Source organism: Pteropus vampyrus, unplaced genomic scaffold, assembly GCF_000151845.1.
Source record: "Pteropus vampyrus isolate Shadow unplaced genomic scaffold, Pvam_2.0 Scaffold40, whole genome shotgun sequence".
NCBI lineage: Eukaryota > Metazoa > Chordata > Mammalia > Chiroptera > Pteropodidae > Pteropus > Pteropus vampyrus.
The window spans coordinates 6,384,573-6,406,897 of NW_011888821.1; the positions used below are offsets into that span (position 1 = coordinate 6,384,573).

General features: G+C 38.3%; 1 protein-coding gene and 1 pseudogene across 2 annotated transcripts in view; one reads left to right on the plus strand and one right to left on the minus strand.

The window, feature by feature from the left end:
• The first annotated feature begins 591 nt into the window (after window positions 1-591).
• ERCC4 (ERCC excision repair 4, endonuclease catalytic subunit) overlaps window positions 592-22,325 on the plus strand; it is a 28,205-nt gene continuing 6,471 nt past the window's right edge. The window contains exons 1-10 of one of the 2 annotated variants that reach the window (XM_011358387.2): window positions 592-818; window positions 2,106-2,286; window positions 5,538-5,733; window positions 6,641-6,848; window positions 8,851-9,031; window positions 10,004-10,132; window positions 11,561-11,665; window positions 13,494-14,091; window positions 15,840-15,932; window positions 21,986-22,098. In XM_011358387.2, the coding sequence (XP_011356689.1) occupies window positions 612-818; window positions 2,106-2,286; window positions 5,538-5,733; window positions 6,641-6,848; window positions 8,851-9,031; window positions 10,004-10,132; window positions 11,561-11,665; window positions 13,494-14,091; window positions 15,840-15,932; window positions 21,986-22,098 (2,011 nt within the window). In that variant the 5' untranslated portion in view covers window positions 592-611. Of the gene's footprint in view, window positions 819-900; window positions 922-2,105; window positions 2,287-5,537; window positions 5,734-6,640; window positions 6,849-8,850; window positions 9,032-10,003; window positions 10,133-11,560; window positions 11,666-13,493; window positions 14,092-15,839; window positions 15,933-21,985; window positions 22,099-22,325 lie in introns of those variants that run through there. The other variant, XM_011358388.2, reaches the window with a different exon arrangement.
• Window positions 12,300-12,418, minus strand: LOC111738585 (annotated as a pseudogene).

Sequence of the window (22,325 nt, forward strand, 5' to 3'; positions counted from 1 at the left end):
GTCAAGATCAGGAAACTAAGACCCTTGGGTTTAATTCTCTCCTGCTTTTTGGTAACATTTTGGTAGGTCCAGATCCCGGCAGCCCGACTCAAATCGATGCTACCAGACAGGATGGAATAATTGAGGGCTTGGAGGACTTGAGCCTAGTCACCTACTAAGCTCTTCTTAGTAGGTATCTTCTTGGGGGTAGAACCTGAGGCGTGAAGGCGACACCTGTCTAGAGCACCTTCCAGTCACTACGAATCTTCGGCCTTACTCGGCTCCTCTTCGGCTCTGTTCGGTGAGCGCGTAGCTTCTTGGCCTCGGTTTTCTTCGGCTACGTTCGGCCTACGCTCTCCTCGGTCTCGGCTCTATTCGGCTAAGCTCCGCCTACTCTCGCCCTCTCGGGCTCGGCTCTCTTCGGTTACGTTCGGCCAACGCTCGCCTTCTCGGGCTCGGTTCTCTTCGGCTACGTTCGGCCTACGCTCGTCTCGGCTATCTTCGGCTTCCTTCGGACGACGCTGCTCTCGCGGTCAGCCTCTCTTCGGCTGAGCTCGGCTGAGCTCGGCCGACGCTCGTCTCGGCCTCGGCTCTCTTCGGCTACGTTCGGCCACGGCCCCGGAAGGGCGCCCATGGAGCCGGGACGGTCGGCTCGACTGACAGCTATGGCGCCGCTGCTGGAGTATGAACGGCAGCTGGTGCTGGAACTACTCGACACGGACGGGCTGGTAGTGTGCGCCCGCGGGCTCGGCGCCGACAGGCTCCTCTACCACTTCCTCCGGCTGCATTGCCACCCGGCATGCCTGGTGCTGGTGCTCAACACGCAGCCGGCCGAGGAGGTGCGGCCGCCCGCGCGGGGCTGAGGGGACCCCGGGAGTGCTGGGGGCTTCCTGAGCGGATGCAGGCCCCGGCGCGGATGCGCAGCCTCTGAGGGCGATGCAGGTCCCTGACGCGGTGGGGAGGGCGTGGAATGGGGGTCCCTGAGGCAGATGCAGGTCCCCGGCACGGTTGCGAGAGGTCCCGAGGGAGATGCCGGTCCTTGACAGGGGTGTGAGGACACTGGGAGGGGTGGGAGGGGTCCCGAGAAAGGTGCAGGTCCCTGACATGAGTACAGGGACAGTGAGGGGAATGGAGGGACTCGGAGTTGTAGGGGAGTCATTCGAGGAGGATGGGACCGAGAGGGAGACCTCTGGAGAACGGTAGGAATAGCGAGGGAGTCCCAAAGTTGACTATATAAAGGGCTTGCTGAGGTCCAAGGGGTGGGAGCGGGGATGGCGGAATCTCAAGGTAATGGGGGGACGTGAAAGGAGATGCCGAGGCTGGAAAGAACCGTGTGGGGAAAAGGAGACTGGGGGGCGGGGGTTCACCAGGGCTGTGGAAGAAGGGGCATAGGATCTGAAGGGAAGGGAGCTGGAAGTGACCCCGGGGAAGATACCTGGGGTTAAGGAGGAGGGAGGACACTGAGGAAGACAGAAGGGAAATTACACCTGTGCTGGGGATGTTGAGAGGCAGTACAGCCTGGTCTGACAAGTTTGGTGAGCCCCTAGATAGAGCGGGTGGCCAGGAGGAAAATGTCAGTCGAGAAGAGTGACCGCAGTCTCCTTGAGGGCAGGGACCCTGTCCAATTCATCTAGGTATCTCTGAGACTTGGCGACATGGGACTTAGCACAACACAGGTCCCCAGTAAAGGTAGTATCAGAATGGAAGGAGTAAAGGGCCAAGGGCTCCATTGACATGATGAAAGCCCCTCTAGGGTGGATGGAGACGGAATAGGCTAAACATTGCCTGAGGAAAGGGTCCGCCTGTTACCTTCTCACACAGTACAATGCTGGCTTTGGTGAGAAGTATTTTCTAGGTTGCAGAAGTCTTTTAACTCAGGATTTTAAAAGCCTTTTTTTTTCCTGTTGTTAAAATGCTGTGACAACTCAAGTGCAGTGATATTTTGGTATAAACCCCAAAACAAGAAAACCTTAGTTGAATGTAGATTGGCTGGTTGATCAGCATAAAGTAGTAAAGTCTGTGTATCTCTGAGAAAGGCAGCATATCATTTTAAATACAAATACCTGTAACCTATTAAGAATTGCCTTGTATTCAACAGCCTCCTAATCAAGTTTGGTTTCATTTAGGAGTATTTTATCAATCAGCTGAAGATAGAAGGGGTGGAACACCTCCCTCGCCGTGTGACAAATGAAATCGCAAGCAACAGTCGCTATGAGGTTTACACCCAAGGAGGTGTGATATTTGCAACAAGTCGAATACTTGTGGTTGATTTCTTGACTGATAGAATACCTTCAGATTTAATTACTGGTAAGATTTTGAAATCTTATCGTGTATAATTTTGCACTTTTTTCTGTCTGCCCCATCTGCTAAACTCAACTAGAACCTTCTTGTGGATGATATTGGATGTTTTTGCTCAACATTGTGCTTCTAGCCATTAGGACAGTATCTGACACATTTTAGATGCTAAATAAATATTTGTGGCCTGAATAAGTAAATAAACGTAAGATTGACCTTGTTTCCTATTCCTATTTAGTAAATACATGGTAATTGGGTGGCATTTGCTTCTAGAATCTACTCAAATTTGAAATGTTTATAAATATATATTTCCTAAAATATTTGGTTTTCCTCTTTAGAGAGCATTTAATTTCATGATCTGAAATTAAACCAAGTTGCTTAATTATTTTGAGGAGAATGGTTTAATTTTAGCTAGAATTAATAGAGAAAAGGAATTTTTATTGTTATTTGTTTTTTTAAAAAACCTTTTCTGATTTCCCCAAAGCCAATTTAGGGGCCCTATGTCTGTGCCCTCAGGTTACCCTGTGCTTCTCATCGCACTCAGAACACATTATATTTGCCGAATTTTTGGTCTCTCTCACTCGTTAAAAACCAGCTTCATAAGCACAAGGAATAACTTGTCATCCCAAGCTAAGTAACTGGGAATTGTAGGATGAATGATGCACGGATATACTGTGACCTGTAGTGAACTTCTGGAAGGCAGAGGGACTTAGAGTATTCATAATTGTACTTCCCACTGTGTCTATCATATTGCCCTGAACCTAAAAGACCTTCAAGAAATAGTTTATGAATAAATGTGTTAATGAATGCTTTATGTGGTTCATGGTGAACTGATTGAGAAAAGTTTTATTATAATTTTTTTACACTATTTTTTTAATTGAGATACAGCATATAACATATTAGTTTCAGGTGTACAACATCACGATTCTGTATTTGTATTATTATACTTTCGCAACATTCATAATTGTTGTAAGCACTACCACACCCCGTGCAGTCAGAATCACCTGACTTTGAATGGTAATGCCACCGCTTACAAGAAAGTTACTTAATTTTTCATTAGTTTTTTTCACGATCCCCAGTTTTCTTATTTCTTAAATTGAGGAAATAATCCCTCCTAGAGTTATTGTAAAGATGAAGATAAAATAATTTGCTTAATATAGTGCCTGGTACATAATAAACAGATAATAGCAAAAGTAGTAGTGGATTTTTATAACCAAAAGTCTTAATACATCAGAAAGTTTTTTACTATTTGCTGCTTTTTTATAAGTTTAGTTTTATTTTTAAGTCAATAAAATGAAAAGAATATGTCTTGAATCTACCACTAGATGTCAGTATTGCTCTTTCAGTAACAATTCAACCTAATTAGGCAGAGCAATCTGAATCAAAGAAATGTCCAAGGTAGAGTTTGTAAATAATTCCTAATTGAAAGTTAATTTCTGTCTGACTCAGTTTACTCATCTGTAAATTGGAGACAGTAGCTTCTTCATAGGTTATCGTGAGTGTGAAATGAGATGATGTATGTAAAATTCTTAGCGTCATGCATGGCACGAGGTAAACATTCTGTTAGTTTAGTGCAGAAGACAGATGTAAAGAAGTAATTACAGTACAGTATGAGGTACGAAACATTAAAGAAGCATAAAAATTTAAGTAGGCTTTTGTGGGACTAAAATTACCCCAAGAAATATGACCTGCTGTTTGTTTTGTTTTTTTATTAAAGGAAGAGCAGGCCTCAGGTGGGATCACTGAGTAGGAAAAACCTGTCTTTGTTCTCAGACACACAGGACTTGGAACCTTTGGTTTCCTATTACTTGCTGGATGACCTTGATCAAGTTGCTTCCCTTTCCTGGTCTCATAATAATACCTACCCCTTAGAATTATTGTGAGGATGAAATTTTTAAAAACATAAAAGTACCTAACCCCAGTGCCAGGGATATAATATTAGTTCTTTTCTCCTTCCTCCTTCTGAGTTCCAAACAAATGACCTTTTGGAGCACAACGTTTTCTTAAATTGAGATTTACCTTTAGAAGTCAATTTTTATTATTTTTATTTGTATATAATGTTTCAATCTAGGCCAGCAAGTGTGGCCCAGTAGAGCATTTGGAAAAACCTGCCTACTAGGTACAGAATCTCTTCCAAGTGGTAAATTAGTTATGTACATGTGTCGGAGTGATTAAAAATTCTTTGTCTACAAATTCTAGAATAACACTATTAACTTTTACTATATTTGAAAAACAATTTGCTTTAAATACCAAAAATAGTAGAATCTGAATTGAATTTATTGACCTATTAAAAGGGGTCATAAATTATTATTAATGTCATTTTCTAGACACAGAGTAATGAGAACTGAAGCAAAAACAGGCAAGTACATTTATAACAAAAATATGATTTATATATAAGGTAACTGGCTTGATTTAGGTCTAAAAGACTGAGAATCATCAAAGAATAAAGTTTTGGATCTAGAAATGATATCTGTACACTCATGCCATCTCATGTCGCTCCCTAATTTATCACTAATCACACTGCATCAAAACAACATACATGTATGAAAGATAATCTGATCCAACATTCGTTTTATAAATAAACTTTTTAAAATAATTGTCCTTGTTTTTGTGATTCAGAGTCATCATCATCACACCCCTGCCAAAAAACATATGTACTAAACATATTCATTAAAAGTTTTTATTTTAAATGGACTGATTTACCTCTCAATTGAATATACTCTGATTCTGAAAATTGAATTCTTCTAATAGGTAAAATAGATAAAATGGTGCCCAAGCTTCTAAAAAGCAGCAATTTTGTGTTGTCTACATCTGATTCACATATATAAGAATTGGTGACCCACTTAGCTTTCAGAAATACTTCCTCCACTGCGCCAGACACATCCCAACTCAGGACCTTAGCTCAAATCACTCCCTCTGCGTTGAACATGGTCACAGAGCTCACCTCCTCACCTCCATCAGTCTTTACTCAAAGATAGCAAAGCACTACCCCTCACATACGCTCCCTCTCTTCCTCTGATTCATTTTTTTCTCCTTAGCACTTACCATCTTATAACCTACTAAATATTTTACTCACTTATATTGTTTATTGTAAGTGCCATGAGGACAGGGACTCGTTCGTGTTCTTTAAGGCTATATCCGCAGCCCAGACCAGTGCTCGCCCATGCTCAAGTAGGCACTAAGAAAAATGTGGTAAGTAAATGAAAGGGAGCCTGAAAATGCCATGTCAATTTTGTAATCAAAATTATAATTTCCTTCCTCAGGCATCTTGGTGTATAGAGCTCACAGAATAATCGAGTCTTGTCAAGAAGCATTCATCCTTCGCCTCTTTCGCCAGAAAAACAAACGTGGTTTTATTAAAGCTTTCACAGACAATGCCGTTGCCTTTGATACTGGGTTTTGTCATGTGGAAAGAGTGATGAGAAATCTTTTCGTAAGGAAGCTATATCTGTGGCCAAGGTAAATAGCATCATGTGATAAATTTCTGAAAGAGGATCTCCTGTTATTTAATTTTTCACTTTAATGTAATGTAAAATGTACTACAATTGGACTTGATACATGCTAGTCAGGTTCATAACAAGTATATCCAAATATAAATACTGTATGGTCACCACATTTATGATTCATTTAAAAGGAGAGAGATTTGATTGTTATCTTTCTAGTAGCCCATTAAATCCATCCAAATGCAGCCAGTTTGTCCTTTCTTGTCCACTTAGCGAAACCCCCAGGGATCTATCTAGCGACTCACATACATAGCAGCTGTAGGTGGACTACAAATTTATTGGCTAAGATGCTCACTTCCACTTTGAAAATTACCCATCAGGGAAATAAAGCACAAAGATTTTGAAGAATTACTGTAAATTTCTAGGAAAAAGAGAAAGTTTCCATTTTTAAACATTTAACAACCTATGCTAATAGGTATTGTGGTTAGACTATATGGTATTTAAGAGTTGTAATGATCTTTTTCTTTTCTTAATTATACCTTATTTCGAGAATCAACATACTTTTCTTAGAAAGGTCCAGATTGTGAAGATATAGGCTTTGCAGGCCATGTGGTCACAGTTAACTCTGCTGTCATAGCATGAAAACAGCCAAAGACACTACGTGAACAATGGGTGTGGCCGTGTTCCAATAAACTATTCCTAAAAACAGGCCACTGGGTTTGGCCCAGACCATCATTGGCTAACCTCTGCCTTAATTTGAATAATTTCCACTCATTGAGGTTAAAAGTATTCCTGAAAACATTGTCATTTTGCTTTCCATTTCTTAATTCATTTACAAAAAGCTATTAGAGTATTAAGCCAAGACCAGAAATACGTACCTGTTGAAACTCTAGAAAATATTTGAAAATTATTTGTCTCTTTAGGTTCCATGTAGCAGTAAACTCATTTTTAGAACATCACAAACCTGAAGTTGTAGAAATTCATGTTTCTATGACACCTGCCATGCTTGCCATACAGACTGCTATACTGGACATTTTAAATGCATGTCTAAAGGAGCTGAAATGCCATAACCCATCACTTGAAGTTGAAGATTTATCTTTAGAAAATGCAATTGGAAAACCCTTTGACAAGGTACTCTATTTCTTCTCATTTTTAAGCATGGTTTATGTTATAATTTTTAAGAATGCAGGGTATTTTAATATGTACAGTGTTCTTAAAAGGAATTTGCTGTTATTTATATTTATTTTGGAGGTGATTTAAAATTTAGCTTATTTGGTTTACTGGAGAGTAATAATTTGTAGTGAAATATGTGAATTGACATATAATGCAACTCTGATTTTTACAGTGATTACCTCTTAAGTATAATTTAAAAAGAGGAAAAATAACCTTTTTGCTCTGAAATGACATTTGGATATCTACAGGTAGAAGATTTTTACATAAGAATGCTTCAGAATTTATGATCTCTTGTTTGGAATAAAAATAATTTGGACGAGTTTTCATTACTGAGGAATATGAAACTTGTTCTGTCTTAAAATTACTTTCTGAATTGAGAAAATGGTAAGACTTTAGTTCAAGGAATTTTTATTCTAATTTTTTTCATCAAAGATTAATATTAATACAGATACATAAAATGTCTAAGATTGAATTATAGACCCAGAAAATGCTGACTTTTTAAGAATTCCAGGCAGCTTTTTTGTTTCTTTTATATTTTGTTAGAATAAGTTGCTGTCTTTTAAACTCTGAATCAATCTTTTTGTCACCAGAAATAATACAAAGTGATTATAAAGGAAAAATTTAGCTCCTCATTTCTCTGATTCTTCCAAAAAGTTATTTTAACATGAAATAATGATGCATAAAACTAATTTCATGTGTTTCACTCCTCATTCTTAAAAATAAAGTTTATTGTAATTTAATACATGGTGAAGCCAAAAAAGAAAAAAACAAAAAACAAAAAAACTTCACGTTCTTTTAATAGAATGTGTATGTCCCCAGAGAAACAAAATATAGCCTAATATGTTTTGTACGAAATCTCTGTTTATCATCCCCTGGCTAGTAAAAGTCAAAGTATTGTTTTAAGTATTCTCTTAGTAACCAAATCTAAATATAGATGTAATTTACATCTTTTTAGAAAATTGAACTTTTGCAGATGATTTTACAAAAGAGGCATGTAGTTATATGTTCCAGTTTGTCTCAGGGCAGTCTGCCTGTTGACGATCTGCCTATTGTCCTGGAGTAATTATGAACAGTATCATTTCATTTTCACAAGATTCTTGGTTTAGACAATAAATTATATGGTCATCCAAATAGTACTTCTGCTCAGTATTAAATTTGTTAGGTAAGATGGATATAGTGATACTGCTTCCATATCATGCTACAGATAATATCCTTTTTAGTTACGGAATCAGTTTGTGAAGTAAATGGGTATATATAGCTGTGGATATGTGGATACTTATGTAGTATATACATAAAGTTGTTCTGCATTTTAGGATCATAAAAAATATTCAAAGTTAGTCAATTTATTAACAATTTAGTCGATTAACTGTTAATTTAACCAATATTTTTCCATCCTTGAATAACACCTTAAAAAAACTAAACAGATGTTTTATACCAACAAATTAAGATATATTGTTATTTAATTTGATGTCATGTAGTTTCCCTGGTTTTCTGCTGAATCATCCAAATGGGTCCCACAACTTCATCTGTCTAGGATAGGGTCACAGCTAAACTTGGCAGAAATTGAATGTGTCTGAGCTACATGCTTCGGCTCTTCCTAAAAACAAATATTTGATTATTTGATGTTTATCAGGCCTTTTCTCTTCTGACTAATAATGTAAATATGGATAATTATGAATTGACTCTACCTGATCACAAAGATTATAGTGATAAGACATTCTCTGTATTTGAAAAATTAAGCATCATTATTAGAACCTTATGAACTGAAATTTTCTATCCACTTTCTTGGAAGATAATGTTTTGGATTTTCTTTTATTGTAGTAAAATAGACATAACATAAAACATACCACTTTAACCATTTTTAGGTATACAGGGGACAATGTTTATTGAAAGTATAATCTATATTATTAATACTATATTGAACATATTTTAGCAGTACTCAATTTTATTCTTGTTTTAGACAATCCGCCATTATCTGGATCCTTTGTGGCACCAGCTTGGAGCCAAGACGAAATCTTTGGTTCAAGATTTGAAGATATTACGTACTTTGCTGCAATATCTCTCTCAGTATGATTGTATCACATTTCTTAATCTTCTAGAATCTCTGAGAGCAACAGAGAAGGCTTTTGGTCAAAACTCAGGTGGGAGAAAAAATAATAATATTATTTTATTCTAGGAGCCGATTTGAATAATGTTCTAGTTCTGTTGGAGAATCAGATGGGGGGAGTTCTATATTCACCTACATGGTATACTAAGGTTTAAAATGACGTTTTATGTTCATAGCACAAGGATGTAGATTCTACTGATAGCTAATGTTTCTGCCTACTTAACTTCTATATAATAATAAATACTCACATCCATTCTGAGCAGTTTTATTTGTAGAAAAGACTGACTATATTACAGGCATTCCCCAAATAAGTCGTGTGCCAGAAGTTTAGTTGTTAAGAACTTAAAATTCATTTTCCCCAAAGAAACAGCAAGTTAGCATGGGATTTCATCAGCTAGAGTGTGAAGACTAAAGAGAAGAGGTTTGTAGGGAAACATGCACATGTAACTGGCCACCATCTTGCTTTCATACAGCCATGTCCGCCTCCCACTGTTGTGGCCTCTCTCGGTGTTTGGCTAGGTCAGTGATTTTCAAAGTGTGGTCCATGGGCCCCTGAGGCCAAAATTTAAGGTGACTAATAATTTTAACTGCTTCGACAGGGACATTCTTAAATACTAAACTACAGATGCATAGAAATGAAGCATACGTTGACCGCTAGTACACTTTGGTTCCACTGCCTGATTGTGCTCAGGCACCAGCAATGTCATCCACTGGTGCTTTTGCACCATCAAAGGAAAAGTCACATAATGAGTTAGTATTATTATGAGAATAGTTTTGAGGTCACAGACCCCCCTGAAAATATCTTGAGACCAAGGATCTGTAGCCCACACTTCGAAAACCACCGATCTAGCCCAACAGTGACAGAGGCCACAGTAAGGGAGAAGGTATGGCTCGGAGGAGAACAAGATGGCCGCCAGGTGTATATAGAGCTTGTGTGACCATCAGAGAGTCTTGAAAATTAACTATAAATTGAAGGTTGGTTTTTTTTTTTAACTTTTCACATTAGGTTGGCTATTTCTCGACTCTAGTACCTCGATGTTTGTAAATGCTCGAGCAAGGGTTTATCGTGTTCCAGATGCCAAAATAAGTAAAAAAGGCAAAACGTCTGAAAAAGTGGAGATTAAAGAAGAGCAAGGTATTTTATGGGCTTGTCTTTAAAAGTGTTTTTTATGGAATTGCTTATGAAATTACACTATAATTTTAAATATCTTTTTGGCCATGTGAAAAGTGTGTGCCTGTAGGTTATATGTAATACATGTAATGTACGTTAGAAAGTTTCACCATATGAAGCCTTAGAATTCATTACCAAAAGATTCCAAATAACAAGTGCCAAGTATCGATCGAGATATTCTTACTGCTACATAAGAACTGTAGTTTTGTTTTTGGTTTTGGTTTTGTTTTAACTTAAGAGTAATTGCTATTTGGGGCACTTAAAGTCTTAGTGGAACATCCCTTTAGCTTTTAAAGAACATAAGTATACTAGAATGAAGCAAATATAGATTTTTATTCCAACAACACTCATCTACTAGATATAATAAATATTATTGTTTTTTAATTAAATTTATTGGGGTGACATTGGTTAATAACATTACATAAGTTTCAGCAGTACAGTTCTGTAATACATCATCTGCATATTACATTGTGCACTCACCACCCAAAGTCAAGTCTCCCCATCACCACATATTTGACCCCCTTCACCTTCCTGGTCCTCTCCCCACCCCACTTCCCCACTGGTAGCCACCATACTGTTGTCTGTGTCTATCAGTTTGTTTGTTTGTTTTAGTCATTTATTTGTTGCTTTCTGTTTTATATCCCACATATGAGTGAAATCATATGGTTCTGTCCTTTTCCATCTGACTTATTTCACTTATCATGGTACTCTCAAGCCACATCAAACCAAAAGGCTTCTGCACAGCAGAAGAAACTATCAACAAAACAAAAAGGCAACCAACTAAATGGGAGAAGATATTTGCAAATGATACATACCTCTGATAAAGGGCTAATATCTAAAAAATATAAAGAACTCATACAACCCAACAACAAACATATCATTGGTTTTTTAAGGCATAGGATATGGTTAGTATTTACTCTCTAATTCAAAAGTCTATTTCAAAACTTAATTAAATATATTAGTGATGTAAATAAAAGTTTAATTGTTGTCTACAGCTATTTCATGTTCAAGATTGTAAAAAAAATGGGGATTTTTGAAAAAATGCTGTCGTTTTCTACTGATTCCTTTATTTTGTATAGCAAGTGGTATATAACATCAGAGTTGACAACTAACACGAAATCATCTCTTATTAGTGACTGTGAATATCAGTTTCTATCATGGCATTATGAAACCTGTATTACTGTTAGTTTGAAGTGTCTTTTCTCTTTCTTTCATTTCTACCATAAGGATACCTTTTTCAAGAAAGCAAATTCTATGTGGCATTATGAAGGAAGCTCAAAGGAATGAGCTTATGGAATGATGCTTGTGTTATCTGTTGTTTTAAAAGCCTTTGCAATACTTTATGGATAAAGATTATCTCATAGAATGAGATCACCCTCTATTTCTATACAGAAAAGGAACTGGTCCTAGAAAGCAGCCCAAAGTGGGAAGCGCTGACCGAAGTACTGAAAGAAATTGAGGCAGAAAATATGGAGAGCGAAGCCCTTGGTGGTCCAGGTAGGAAAAAGGGGATGATGACATCTGCTTTCAAAACCAAGAAAAGGAGTCTTTTTGAATGGCTCTTTAAAAATAACTTACTATTTTGTTTATAAAATATAGATAGATAAATGCCAAATGAACAGAAATCCTAGCGGCAACCCCCTTTTTATTTAGTGTGATTTTCTCCAAGGTGAATCATTGTAAATCCACGAAAGCAGATTTTTTTACTAGTTGCATTCTCAGAACTTCTATTTAAAGATGTTGCTAATCTCCACGTACATATTCACCAGGCTTAAAATCTGGAATCCCCAAGGAGAAAGCTAGAGTCTTATGTTTTATGTTCTCAGCAAGTTACCTTTTAAAGAAGCCTAAACTATTCTGTGGAGTAACATTGACTGAGTCCTAAAATAATTGCAAGTTTTAAGCCTACTCCATTTAAATATGAGTAGACCAATAAATTAGCACAGTAGACTAAACCTGCACTAAATTTAAAAAATAAAGCCAGATAAAAAATAAAAGAAAATAGTTTTTAAATATCTATTGAGTCTTTGAACTATCACAAAGCAGTAGAGGCAGGCACATAATCCTTATGTTAATAAATATGCAGGGGATATCATTCCAGATCTTATGGTGCTGTGATTTTTGTTTTTAAAGCCTACAGCACCCAGTATTCCTAGGTGGTCTCCCATCCAAGTACTAACCAAGCCCAACTCTGCTTAGCTTCCGAGATCAGACAAGATCGGGCACATTCAGGGTGGCATGGCCGTAGACTGGTGCTGTGATTTAAGACCCAAAATCATACATGCTCATCTAGAAAAAATAAAAAATATAAAGAAAAAAGAGAGGGAAAAAAATGATGACTAGTAGCCACTGTTAACACTGGCATATTTCCTCCTATTTCTTTTTGATGTATTTTCTATTTCACATTGGTGAAGTCATAGGTAGATATAATTTCTGGATATAGAATTTAATGAGTCAAATGATATTAATATTTTTAAAGCTTCTAAGACCTATTACCACATTGATTTAGAGAAAGTTTTTATCAACTTTCTTTCTAGCAGTATAAGAGCTTATCTCTTTCACTTAGCTAACAATGACTAGAGTCAGTTTGTGTGTGTGCATGTACATATATGTATAACAATTTTATTAATTTGATTGGAGAAAAATATCTTGTTTTAAATCTTAATGTTTGATGAGCTTGATATCTTCTCAAGTGCATTTCCTCTTTTGTGAATTTAGTTTCCTTTGCCAATTTAGGCTGAGTCCTCAGTTTGTATCAGCTTTTTATATATCAGAGATACTAACATTTATCAGAGCTGTTGCATAAAGAGTTGTTTTTTGTCTTTAGTTTTTTTAGGCACAATTTTTATTCTTAAAGAATCAATCCTAGCTTATAGATTTAAATCTTCTCTGAGATTCCTTTCATTGCTGAAGCTTGGAAAATCATCTCTAGCAAGAAAAATGAAAAATAGTCACCTTTTTTTTATAAGTTAATATTTAACATTTGACTCTGTAATCCATTTGGAATTTATTTTGGTGTATAAGATCCTCTGGAAAATTATTCATTAAAAAGAGCTTCTTTAAATCTTCCATTATACGGTGGCTCTACTTTCATAAGGCTCTAAATATTTCTGGTTTCAACTTTACTCAAAAGATTCAAGTAATCCCGCCAGAGAGGAAAAAGCATCCAGTAAGCATCTAAGACCCTTTTTAAATAAATTGTAAATGTTGTATCTTCAACGCCAAGGGGTAAGATGTGTCTTCCTCCTGGGGGAAGGGGCACAGGGACCTATGGGTAATAGGAGAAGTGAGGTAATAGTAACATGACATTGTTTTCTAAATTTAGGTCAAGTACTTATTTGTGCAAGCGATGACAGAACATGTTCCCAACTGAGAGAGTATATTGCTGTCGGGGCAGAGGCCTTCTTGCTGAGACTCTACAGGAAAACCTTTGAGAAGGACAGCAAAGCTGAAGAAGTGTGGAAGCAATTCAGACAGGAGGACAGCTCAAAGAGGATTATGAAATCTAACAAAAGACCCAAAGACCCCCAAAACAAAGAAAGGTCTTCTGCCAAAGAAAGGACTCTCAAAAAGAAAAAACAAAAGTTAACTTTAACTCAAATGATGGGGAAATCTGAAGAACTGGGGGAGGAAGGGGACAGCCAGGAAGGATGTCCTAGAGACTTAAGCAGTAGCCCGGAAAGCTGCTTGCAAGAAATTAAGCACGAGGAATTTGATCTAAACTTGTCATCTGATGCCGCTTATGGAATCCTGAAAGATCCCCTCACCATCATCCACCCACTTCTGGGTTGTAGTGACCCCTATGCTCTGACCAGGGTACTCCATGAAGTGGAGCCGAGATACGTGGTCCTGTATGACGCCGAGCTAACGTTCGTTCGTCAGCTTGAAATTTACAGGGCGAGTCGGCCCGGGAAACCTCTGAGGCAAGTTCTAAAGAGAATGCACTGTGTCTTGAAGGCTTCGCTGTCACTGTTCTTTAGGATTTAACCCAGAAACTATACCAGTTGCATGTGGTTTTTCTAATAGTTAACATTCTGTTGCCATGATGTTGGTTAAGTGTATGAAACCTTATTTTGCTTTCTGATGAACCTGGGCAGTTCGCACAGGAAGGAAGTCCAGTCTGGCATCTCAGCGAACCCAAGGCCTGCTCGCGCGCTCGGTCCTTGCCGCTCTGCCTGCGCACCGTGTTCTTTTACCTTGCCCTGTAGCTTCCAGGGCACTATATCTGAAGAAACCCAGGAAATGTATAATATCCTGACTTCTCCCACAATTAATATGACTCAGCTAAGTAATTTCAGCATTCTAAAATGTCTTTCTTACACATTTTAAGAAGCGACTCTAAGTTACATTACCGTAAACCTAAAGTATTAGGGGAATTATTGCACTAAGTTTTCTTGAGTTTCAAGAAATATCAGAAGAAAAATCTACAGAAATGTCAGATGAGAAAATGATGCCTTGCAAAGAATATAGTGTTCTGGCTCGCCAGTTATTTGAGGGGAATAAACAGCAAAATTAATATCCTGAACTCAGCCTGAACCAAAAACAGAGCCAAAAGAAATTTTTTCTAGCACTTTAATTAATACAGCCTTTCCTAGTAGAGATGAATGGAGGAGGTGGATCAAGAATATTGCAGGATGAAGAGATTAGATGAAACTGGTAAAATAATTATAGGCTGGCAAATTCTTCATACTTTGCTGTTGATCAGCTTTGTAGATAACTTGTGTGTTCTTTGTTGCCTGAGAATACACTAGTGTGATATTTGCAAACAAAGTGTCAGAATCAGAAGGGACCTGGGAGTTCAACTGCTTGCTCTATCAGTGGGAAACTGAGACCCAGAAATGGTGAGTGACTTGCCCTCGGCCACATGGCACATTCGGGGAACTGGACTCATCGTCCAATGGTCTCTTCCCTGTTCACACTTGGAAGAAATGTAATCTAGGGAAATGGAATCTAAAAGAACGCCCAAGGGCTAAAAAGGGAAAATATCTGATAGAAGATGAAGAAAAGGGACAGAAGAGGTGCTTAATTTGTCTTCTTAGCAATAAACAGCATAGAAAAGCAGAACTTGTCTAATAGAAAAGCATATATCAAATTATTTTTTGAGGAGCCTGATATAATTCGTATGTCTTCAGTGTCTGCATGTTTATGTAAAATGTGTGATGACTCGGTTCTGTTAAGACACAAAAAAGAACTGAGAAATTATTTGCAAAGATAGAGGTCATATAGATTTCATTTGTTTATTTTTCACTAACGTGAACTTTCATAAACTGGTTCTTATAACTACCAGCCAACTTTGTTAATGCTTGTTTGGCAGAGATGCAAAGAAAAATTGAAAAAAGAGAAGCCAGTAAGATTTTGTGTTTCCTAATTTGTTTGTAGTTATGAGGAAAGAATTATTCTATCCCTATAGTTATATTTCAGTGTTTATCTAAACTCTGTTCCTCCTTTTGGCGAAAGAAAAAAAAAAAATCCATGTGGTAATAAGACCTTTAACAGGTGGGATTTGGGCAGCTTAATTTCAGTAAGTATGTGATTAATGGAACCTTTCATCCTTAAGTCAAATATTTATTATTTGAACACTTCAGGTTGCTGATTTCAAATGCTGTGCTCTTGTTTTCAGGGATTAAAAGTTATATTCTGCAGATTAAAAGAATTCTGTCTTACCTTACAGGGTTTACTTTCTCATATATGGAGGTTCAACTGAGGAACAACGCTATCTCACTGCTTTGCGGAAGGAAAAAGAAGCTTTTGAAAAACTCATAAGGTAACAGAGATCAGTGCGAAAGCACAAAATACATTGAAGGCCCTTCGAGATCCAGAGGCCTCTCTGGGGGTGGGGGTGGGGTGGGGGTATCTAATAGCCTTCTGGGAAGATGGAGCGGGGAAGAAATTGGGGAGGGTCACGTCCAGATAAACCAGGACATGGATCAGCACCTGTGTCCTTTTCCTCTTCTCTCTCTTCTCCATCTTCTCCACTTGCTTTCCGGTGGTTTAAGAGAATAATAGAAAAGCGATGAGAACTGCTTTGCTGTTTATAAAGAAATATAACATCGAACGTGAGAAATGTAACCTAAACACTACTTTTCTAAGAAATATGTTCTTAAATATCTCCCCTCCTCCCCCATGAACAAAATTTTTCCCATCCTTTAAATTATGGTTTTTTTTCTCTCCTTGTACAAGTTCCATTGTCTGTGGGTAGGCAGCCGCTTGGCCATTTACTGGGAAATACTTTTATAACCCGAGTCAGTCCAGATCAATAGACTCACTCTGGGAAAATATTTTTGAAAGGTGTAACATTTGTCAGAATATATGTACATTTTTTGAGAATGAGTGCCCTTTAATGTTCCAAATCCAAATAGAAAAGGCTTTTCAGTTTAACATAAGGAAGGTGTTTCTAAGTGAGACGTTCACAAACTGGATGGCTACCTCTCACCCCTGCAAGTGTTTGAGAAATCCGACAACCTCCCACCAGGGATGCTGTCAAGGGAATTGCAGCTCGATGAGGGAAGATGGAGCAGATGATCTCTAAGGGGCCTCAGAAGCCAGGGCAAAGGCCAGGTAGAGCATCCTTGAGCTGAGCCAGAAAAAGCTAGACCAGAGGAGACCATGCCCTGACTGGATGTGACCAGACCAGACCCATCTTCCAAGCCTCAGACAGTGGCAATGTATCAATGACAACGAGAAGGTAGAAATCATTTTTAGTGGCAGTTAGCCTGCCAGGGCCCTAGACAAAATTTCAAAATGGATAACCATCATTCAATACTAGCTGTATATGCATAAAATAGCCCAGTTTGTCCAGGGCGTGCATTCCTGGAAATGGGGGTATTTACTGAATCAGTGCCACTGAGTCCTTATGGAGGGGCTCAGCACAGTACATGGGCATCACCTTTCCCTTCTTTTCCCACCCTCTGTGACTGCGACATGCCTTGGCCGTGGATTCTTCCAGCTACTAGTCATACAATTATTGGTCAGTCCTTTTGACCTATGAAAATATATTTTGTATTAACGTGCTCTATGGAATGGTTTATATGGCATATGTGTGTATATATGTTTTTTGAAAAAATATTTCAGAAAGCATTATAGACAACCAGGTTTATATAGACTACCTTTTAGTGCCTCTCTGTGTCTTCCAGACCCTCACTCTTTCAAGCTCAGGCAACAGATATTTATTGAGCATCTATTATGTGGCAAGCCCTGTGTGAATAGTAAAGTGCTGAAGTTACAGGAAGCAGAAAAAGTCTCTGCCCTCCTACAGCTTATCTTCTAGTGTAAAAGACAAAGCTTAAATATTCTAATAAATAGACATGTAGAGGGCTGCTGGCTGCAAAGGTAAAAGAGATGGCTGTGATAAGAAAGTGTGTCGTAGAGACCCAACCCAGTGTGGGGATCAGGGATGGCTTCACTGAAAAGGTGACGTTTAAGTTGATAAAGGAAGAATGTGTGCTAGTTGCTAGGTAGACGAGGTGGACGAGGGTGTTGTGTTGAACAAGGGTGTGTGTGAAGGCTCAGAAGAGCAAGAGGCCTGTGAAGGGTTTAGGACTTCGAATAAACAAAACAGAAACAAACTCATAAATACAAAGGACAAATTGAGGGACGCCAGATGGGAGAGGAGTGGGAGGAGCGAAGCTGGGTGAAAAAGGTGAAGGGATCAAGATGTACAAATCGGCAGTTACAAAATAATCCTGGGGACGTAAAGTACACCATAGAGAGTCTAGTCACTAATAGCTATGTAATAACTGTATGTAATAACAGTAATAACTGTAATAACTATGTATGGTGTCAGATGGAGACTAGATTTATCAGGGAGATCACTTTGCCAGCTATATAAATGTCTAATCCCTAAGCTGTACACCTGAAACTAATATAATATTCCATGTCAAGTATAAAGGAAAAAATTTTTTTAATTTTTTAAGGCTTTAGGACTTATAAGGAGGCTGTTGCAGTTGTCTGGTAAGATGTGGACCCTGTCGATGGAGAGGAGGGAACAGATATAAGAGATAGTTAGGAGGTGGAAGAAAGAATTGGTGATACTGGATGTGGGCCAGAACCTCCTAATCATTCCTTCACCCTTTTTAAAACATCCTCTGCCTAAGGCTTCTCTGATTAAAGTAATTGTCACCAAGTTACAAATGAGCACATAGAGCTAAAATACTCAGATTATGTTATTGGTAGTCTAGGGTCCCCAAGACTACCCTAAGGTTAGAAGGACCCATGGGAATCAGAAAAACAGGTATACACACAGTTATGGTTTATTACAGCAACAGGACACAGGTTAAAATAAGCCAAGGGAAGTCCAGGAAAAGCCAGGCATAAGCTTCCGGGTGTCCTCTTCCAGTGGAGTCACAGATGTGCTTAATTTTCCCAGCAGCAGTATGTGACACCACACACAAAGTGTTGTCAACAGGGAAAGAAGCTCATCTGAGCAATGAGGTGCAGCGTTTTTAATGGGGGTCAGTCATGTAGACACAGAGTACCCACGTGACAGACTCCACCCCAACCCCTGACCCCAGTGCATAAACAGGTATTCGCCATAAATCACATTGTTAGCATAAAGCATCTGCTCCAGCTGGTGCTATGTGGCCCCAGGCCTCGGACACACAAAAACCCTTTTATCAGGCAGAATATTCCAGGGGATCAGAGCTCATTTCCCAGAGGCTGGCGAAGGCCCGTTCAGAAGGAGACAGGCCTTTCTTAGGAATGTGCAGAGTTTGAGCAGCCCAGGCCTACTGAGTTACCCCAGCCAAAGGCACCTGGTCTAAGATGAAGAGGAGGACACCTGAAAGGCTGAGTAGGCTCCAGGCTTCCTTCACAAGGCTGCCTCTTCTCCAGTACGTCAGGGAACCCAACCCCCAAAAGAGTACATGTAGGAGATTGTGGCAAGGTGTTGGGGACCCATGTTCTCCCTGGTTTATACAATGTGATTCTGCACATCAAAAGGCTCAGTAGTGAGATGTGGATAAGCCCGGCTCGCATTGGAAAGCTCACTTGGCAGAACCTCGAATACAGACTGTCTCCTACTTTTCAATCTATATAGTAATTTCCATACCAGATTTTAATGTAATTTTATTCATAGTCTGGCATAATTTTCTAAACTCTCTCAATGCCGATTGCCTACTTATTGTAAGTCAGATCTTCCCATATTACACAGAGGTCAGATAGTTACACTATTTAGAATGTTAAGATATTTCCTTTTCCAGAAAACCTGGGGAATGTGAGAAGTGTTTGTTTTGAAAAGCAAAATATATGTGAAGTGCATCGCTGTAAGAGCATTTGCACTGAGCCCGTACTTACAGGAATATTTAATTTGAGAGTAAGATAATGTGCTTTTGCCAGGATCTCCCTGCACGATGGTGTAGGAACAAAACAATGCGACTATTTAAATAGAGAAGAATGAATTAAACTGGCTAGCAGCGAAAGGGTCTTTTGACGGGACTAAAAATCAGTAGACTCAAGATCAGTAGTACGAATGACAAGTAAAGAGAAAAAAGATTGCATTTCTAAGTATTGATAATAAAATGCTACCTGGGTAGAAAAATTAGAATAACATTCTGAATATACATAGTTTTGGAGAGCTCACTGTTTTTCAAAGGAAGGTTATTTGAAATGTCACAGTTAGAAAATACGATCACAAAATGGATTAGCATCAGGGTTTGAATCAATGCCCATTTGAAGACTTTGAGTTCAGGGCCTCCTCCCTATAATGTCCTGTTGTACAAGCCACTCAGATCTCATCGAAGATGTCAAAGCAAAAATATGAAACCTCAGTACTTCAGATTAAGTAGAAATAGGAATCTGAATTTTTAAAAATTATCGTGTGCCTATCGCATAGGGTAACTTGAATAATTAAGTTAAATGTTGAAAGCAAGGGGCTGAATATTTATAATTATGGTTAATTCTGTTAAATAATTTGAGTTGCTGGTTAGGAAGACAATATTTTCTTCACAACCGTGGTTTCATTTCAAGACTCTTCACGGATTCAATTTGCAGTTATAACATTTTATGGTAAACTAGCAGTTTTATTTAACAATATTAATTGAAACAGTTGTAGAATCACTTGAAAATAACTGTTCGTTTTTAGCATAATCAGGGATAATGAGGGGATGAGGTTACCACATTATAAGAAAAGTACATTTATAATAACAACTAACATTTACATAGTGCTGATTACATGCCAGGCACTGTTTTGAGAGCCTTACATAAATTGTATATTTCTTACAACAGTCTTTTGAGCTCGGATTTATTATCCCCATTTTAGGGATGAAATTGAGGCACAGAGCAATTAAATGACTTGCATGAGGCCACACAGCCAGTAAATAATTTCAAACCCAGGGAGTATGGAGCATCTGGAGTCTGGTCTGTAACCTGCTGTATAGCCACTCACAGAGTAGAAATTAATCAGGAAATTGGGCTGCCCCATGTGTGATATGTAGCATAGCCAATAAAGTAAATAGAAATAAAGAGTATAGCAGTCATGAGTGGCTCCCAGAGCCATTGTCATTGCAAAGAAGTTTTCAGCAGACAACACTTGACACTGGTATTGAGAACAAGGAGGAAAAGGGGAGCTGAAACTATTGTGTGTCCTCTTATGATCTATGTATAAAATGTTGTAACTTTGCATTTGTTATCGTTTCAAATAGTATCACATTTAAATTTATGATGTCTATTCTTGAGCAGTTATAGTTTGGTGGTGGTACCCTGCTCTAAAACTACCTTTAGAAAATTCGTCCATCTAGTTTCATTTCCTTCAACTGGAAAATCTTCGTTTTAATCCTTGTCGGAATTATTAGTTAATAGTGAAGATCTCTCTCTTCTGTTTCACCTTACCTTAGTTTCTTTTGTTACAGTTCGTCAGTTCTTTTTTTTTTCATGTTTGCTTTGTTTTTTCAACTCTGTTGCAAGCCCTACAAAGGAAGAGACCAGCTTTAAGCATCTTTTCTGTCATACCTTGCACAAATTGGACACATAGTACTTGCTGTTTCATGAATTGAATATGGCATACTATACTTGTTTTAAAAAATAGGACAATAGCAAACCTGCTTACTTTTCTTTGGTTATTGAGGATCTTGTCATGATTATAGTTCCTGATTACAAATCTTAGTTATGACTGCACAGTCCTGTCGACCTACCAGGTATAAGGTACTGAACTACCTGAAGACAGGAATTATCATGTAATCATATTTATATCCAAAGCACCTGGCACAGCACACAGTGGCACGCTGTGAAGGTTTTTAAATAAATGTGCCAGTGAATCAACGCTGCTGTACCGCATGACCTGAGATGTTGATTTCTTTTGTTTGTTTAAATCTCTGTTGGAAATTTGTTTTCTTGTATTAAAATTGAGAACATCTAATGGGGCCTCCCACCTGGAGTTTTTAAAATCAAAGTTCTATGTATATATATTTTCATTTTCTTAATCATTGATATTTTTAACCATCCCTATTTATGATTACTCTGGAAATATAGGAATATAAGTGATTTAAATTATTTGTAATATTCAATAACACATTAGCATGTTTTATTAAAAATCTCAATAATCTCTCTCTGGCATTTTAATATGCTTATTTCATGTCTGAAATTGTTTAAGGGACCTATAGCATAGAAAATAACCAACAGCTTTTTAACTCTGGGAGCTCAGAAGTAGCACCCAGCCAAGAAGTTCTTTCTTCTTCCTTTACTCATCACGTGGGCATAATTACTTCTAATGTATTTCTTGTATTTTCTTTTACCACTACAGTCATGTAAATAATTTAGAAATGATTAAAATCTGGAATTTTGAAATTTGTTCAAAAAAAAGTTTAAACTGTTTTTCTCCCCCAGGGAAAAAGCTAGCATGGTTGTCCCTGAAGAAAGAGAGGGCAGAACCGAAACAAACCTGGACCTGGTGAGAGGCTCCGAGTCTGCAGGTGTTCTCCCAGACACCCGCAAGGCAGGTGAGTCCCACCCTCCGCCTGCCAAGGAGGCTGTGAGGTTCCGGAGTTTCTGCAGAGACTTGTTTTTTCTCAAGAAACTTAAAAATGGATGTCTGCTCCCATACCCTGGTCTTAGAACTGCCATTTATTAACCATGTGTCCTTCCTGAATCTGAGGCTCCTCATCTGTGACAGAAGTGGGGTTGTGTTCCATGTACCCCAGCCTGGAAATTAGATACGGTCTAGTGT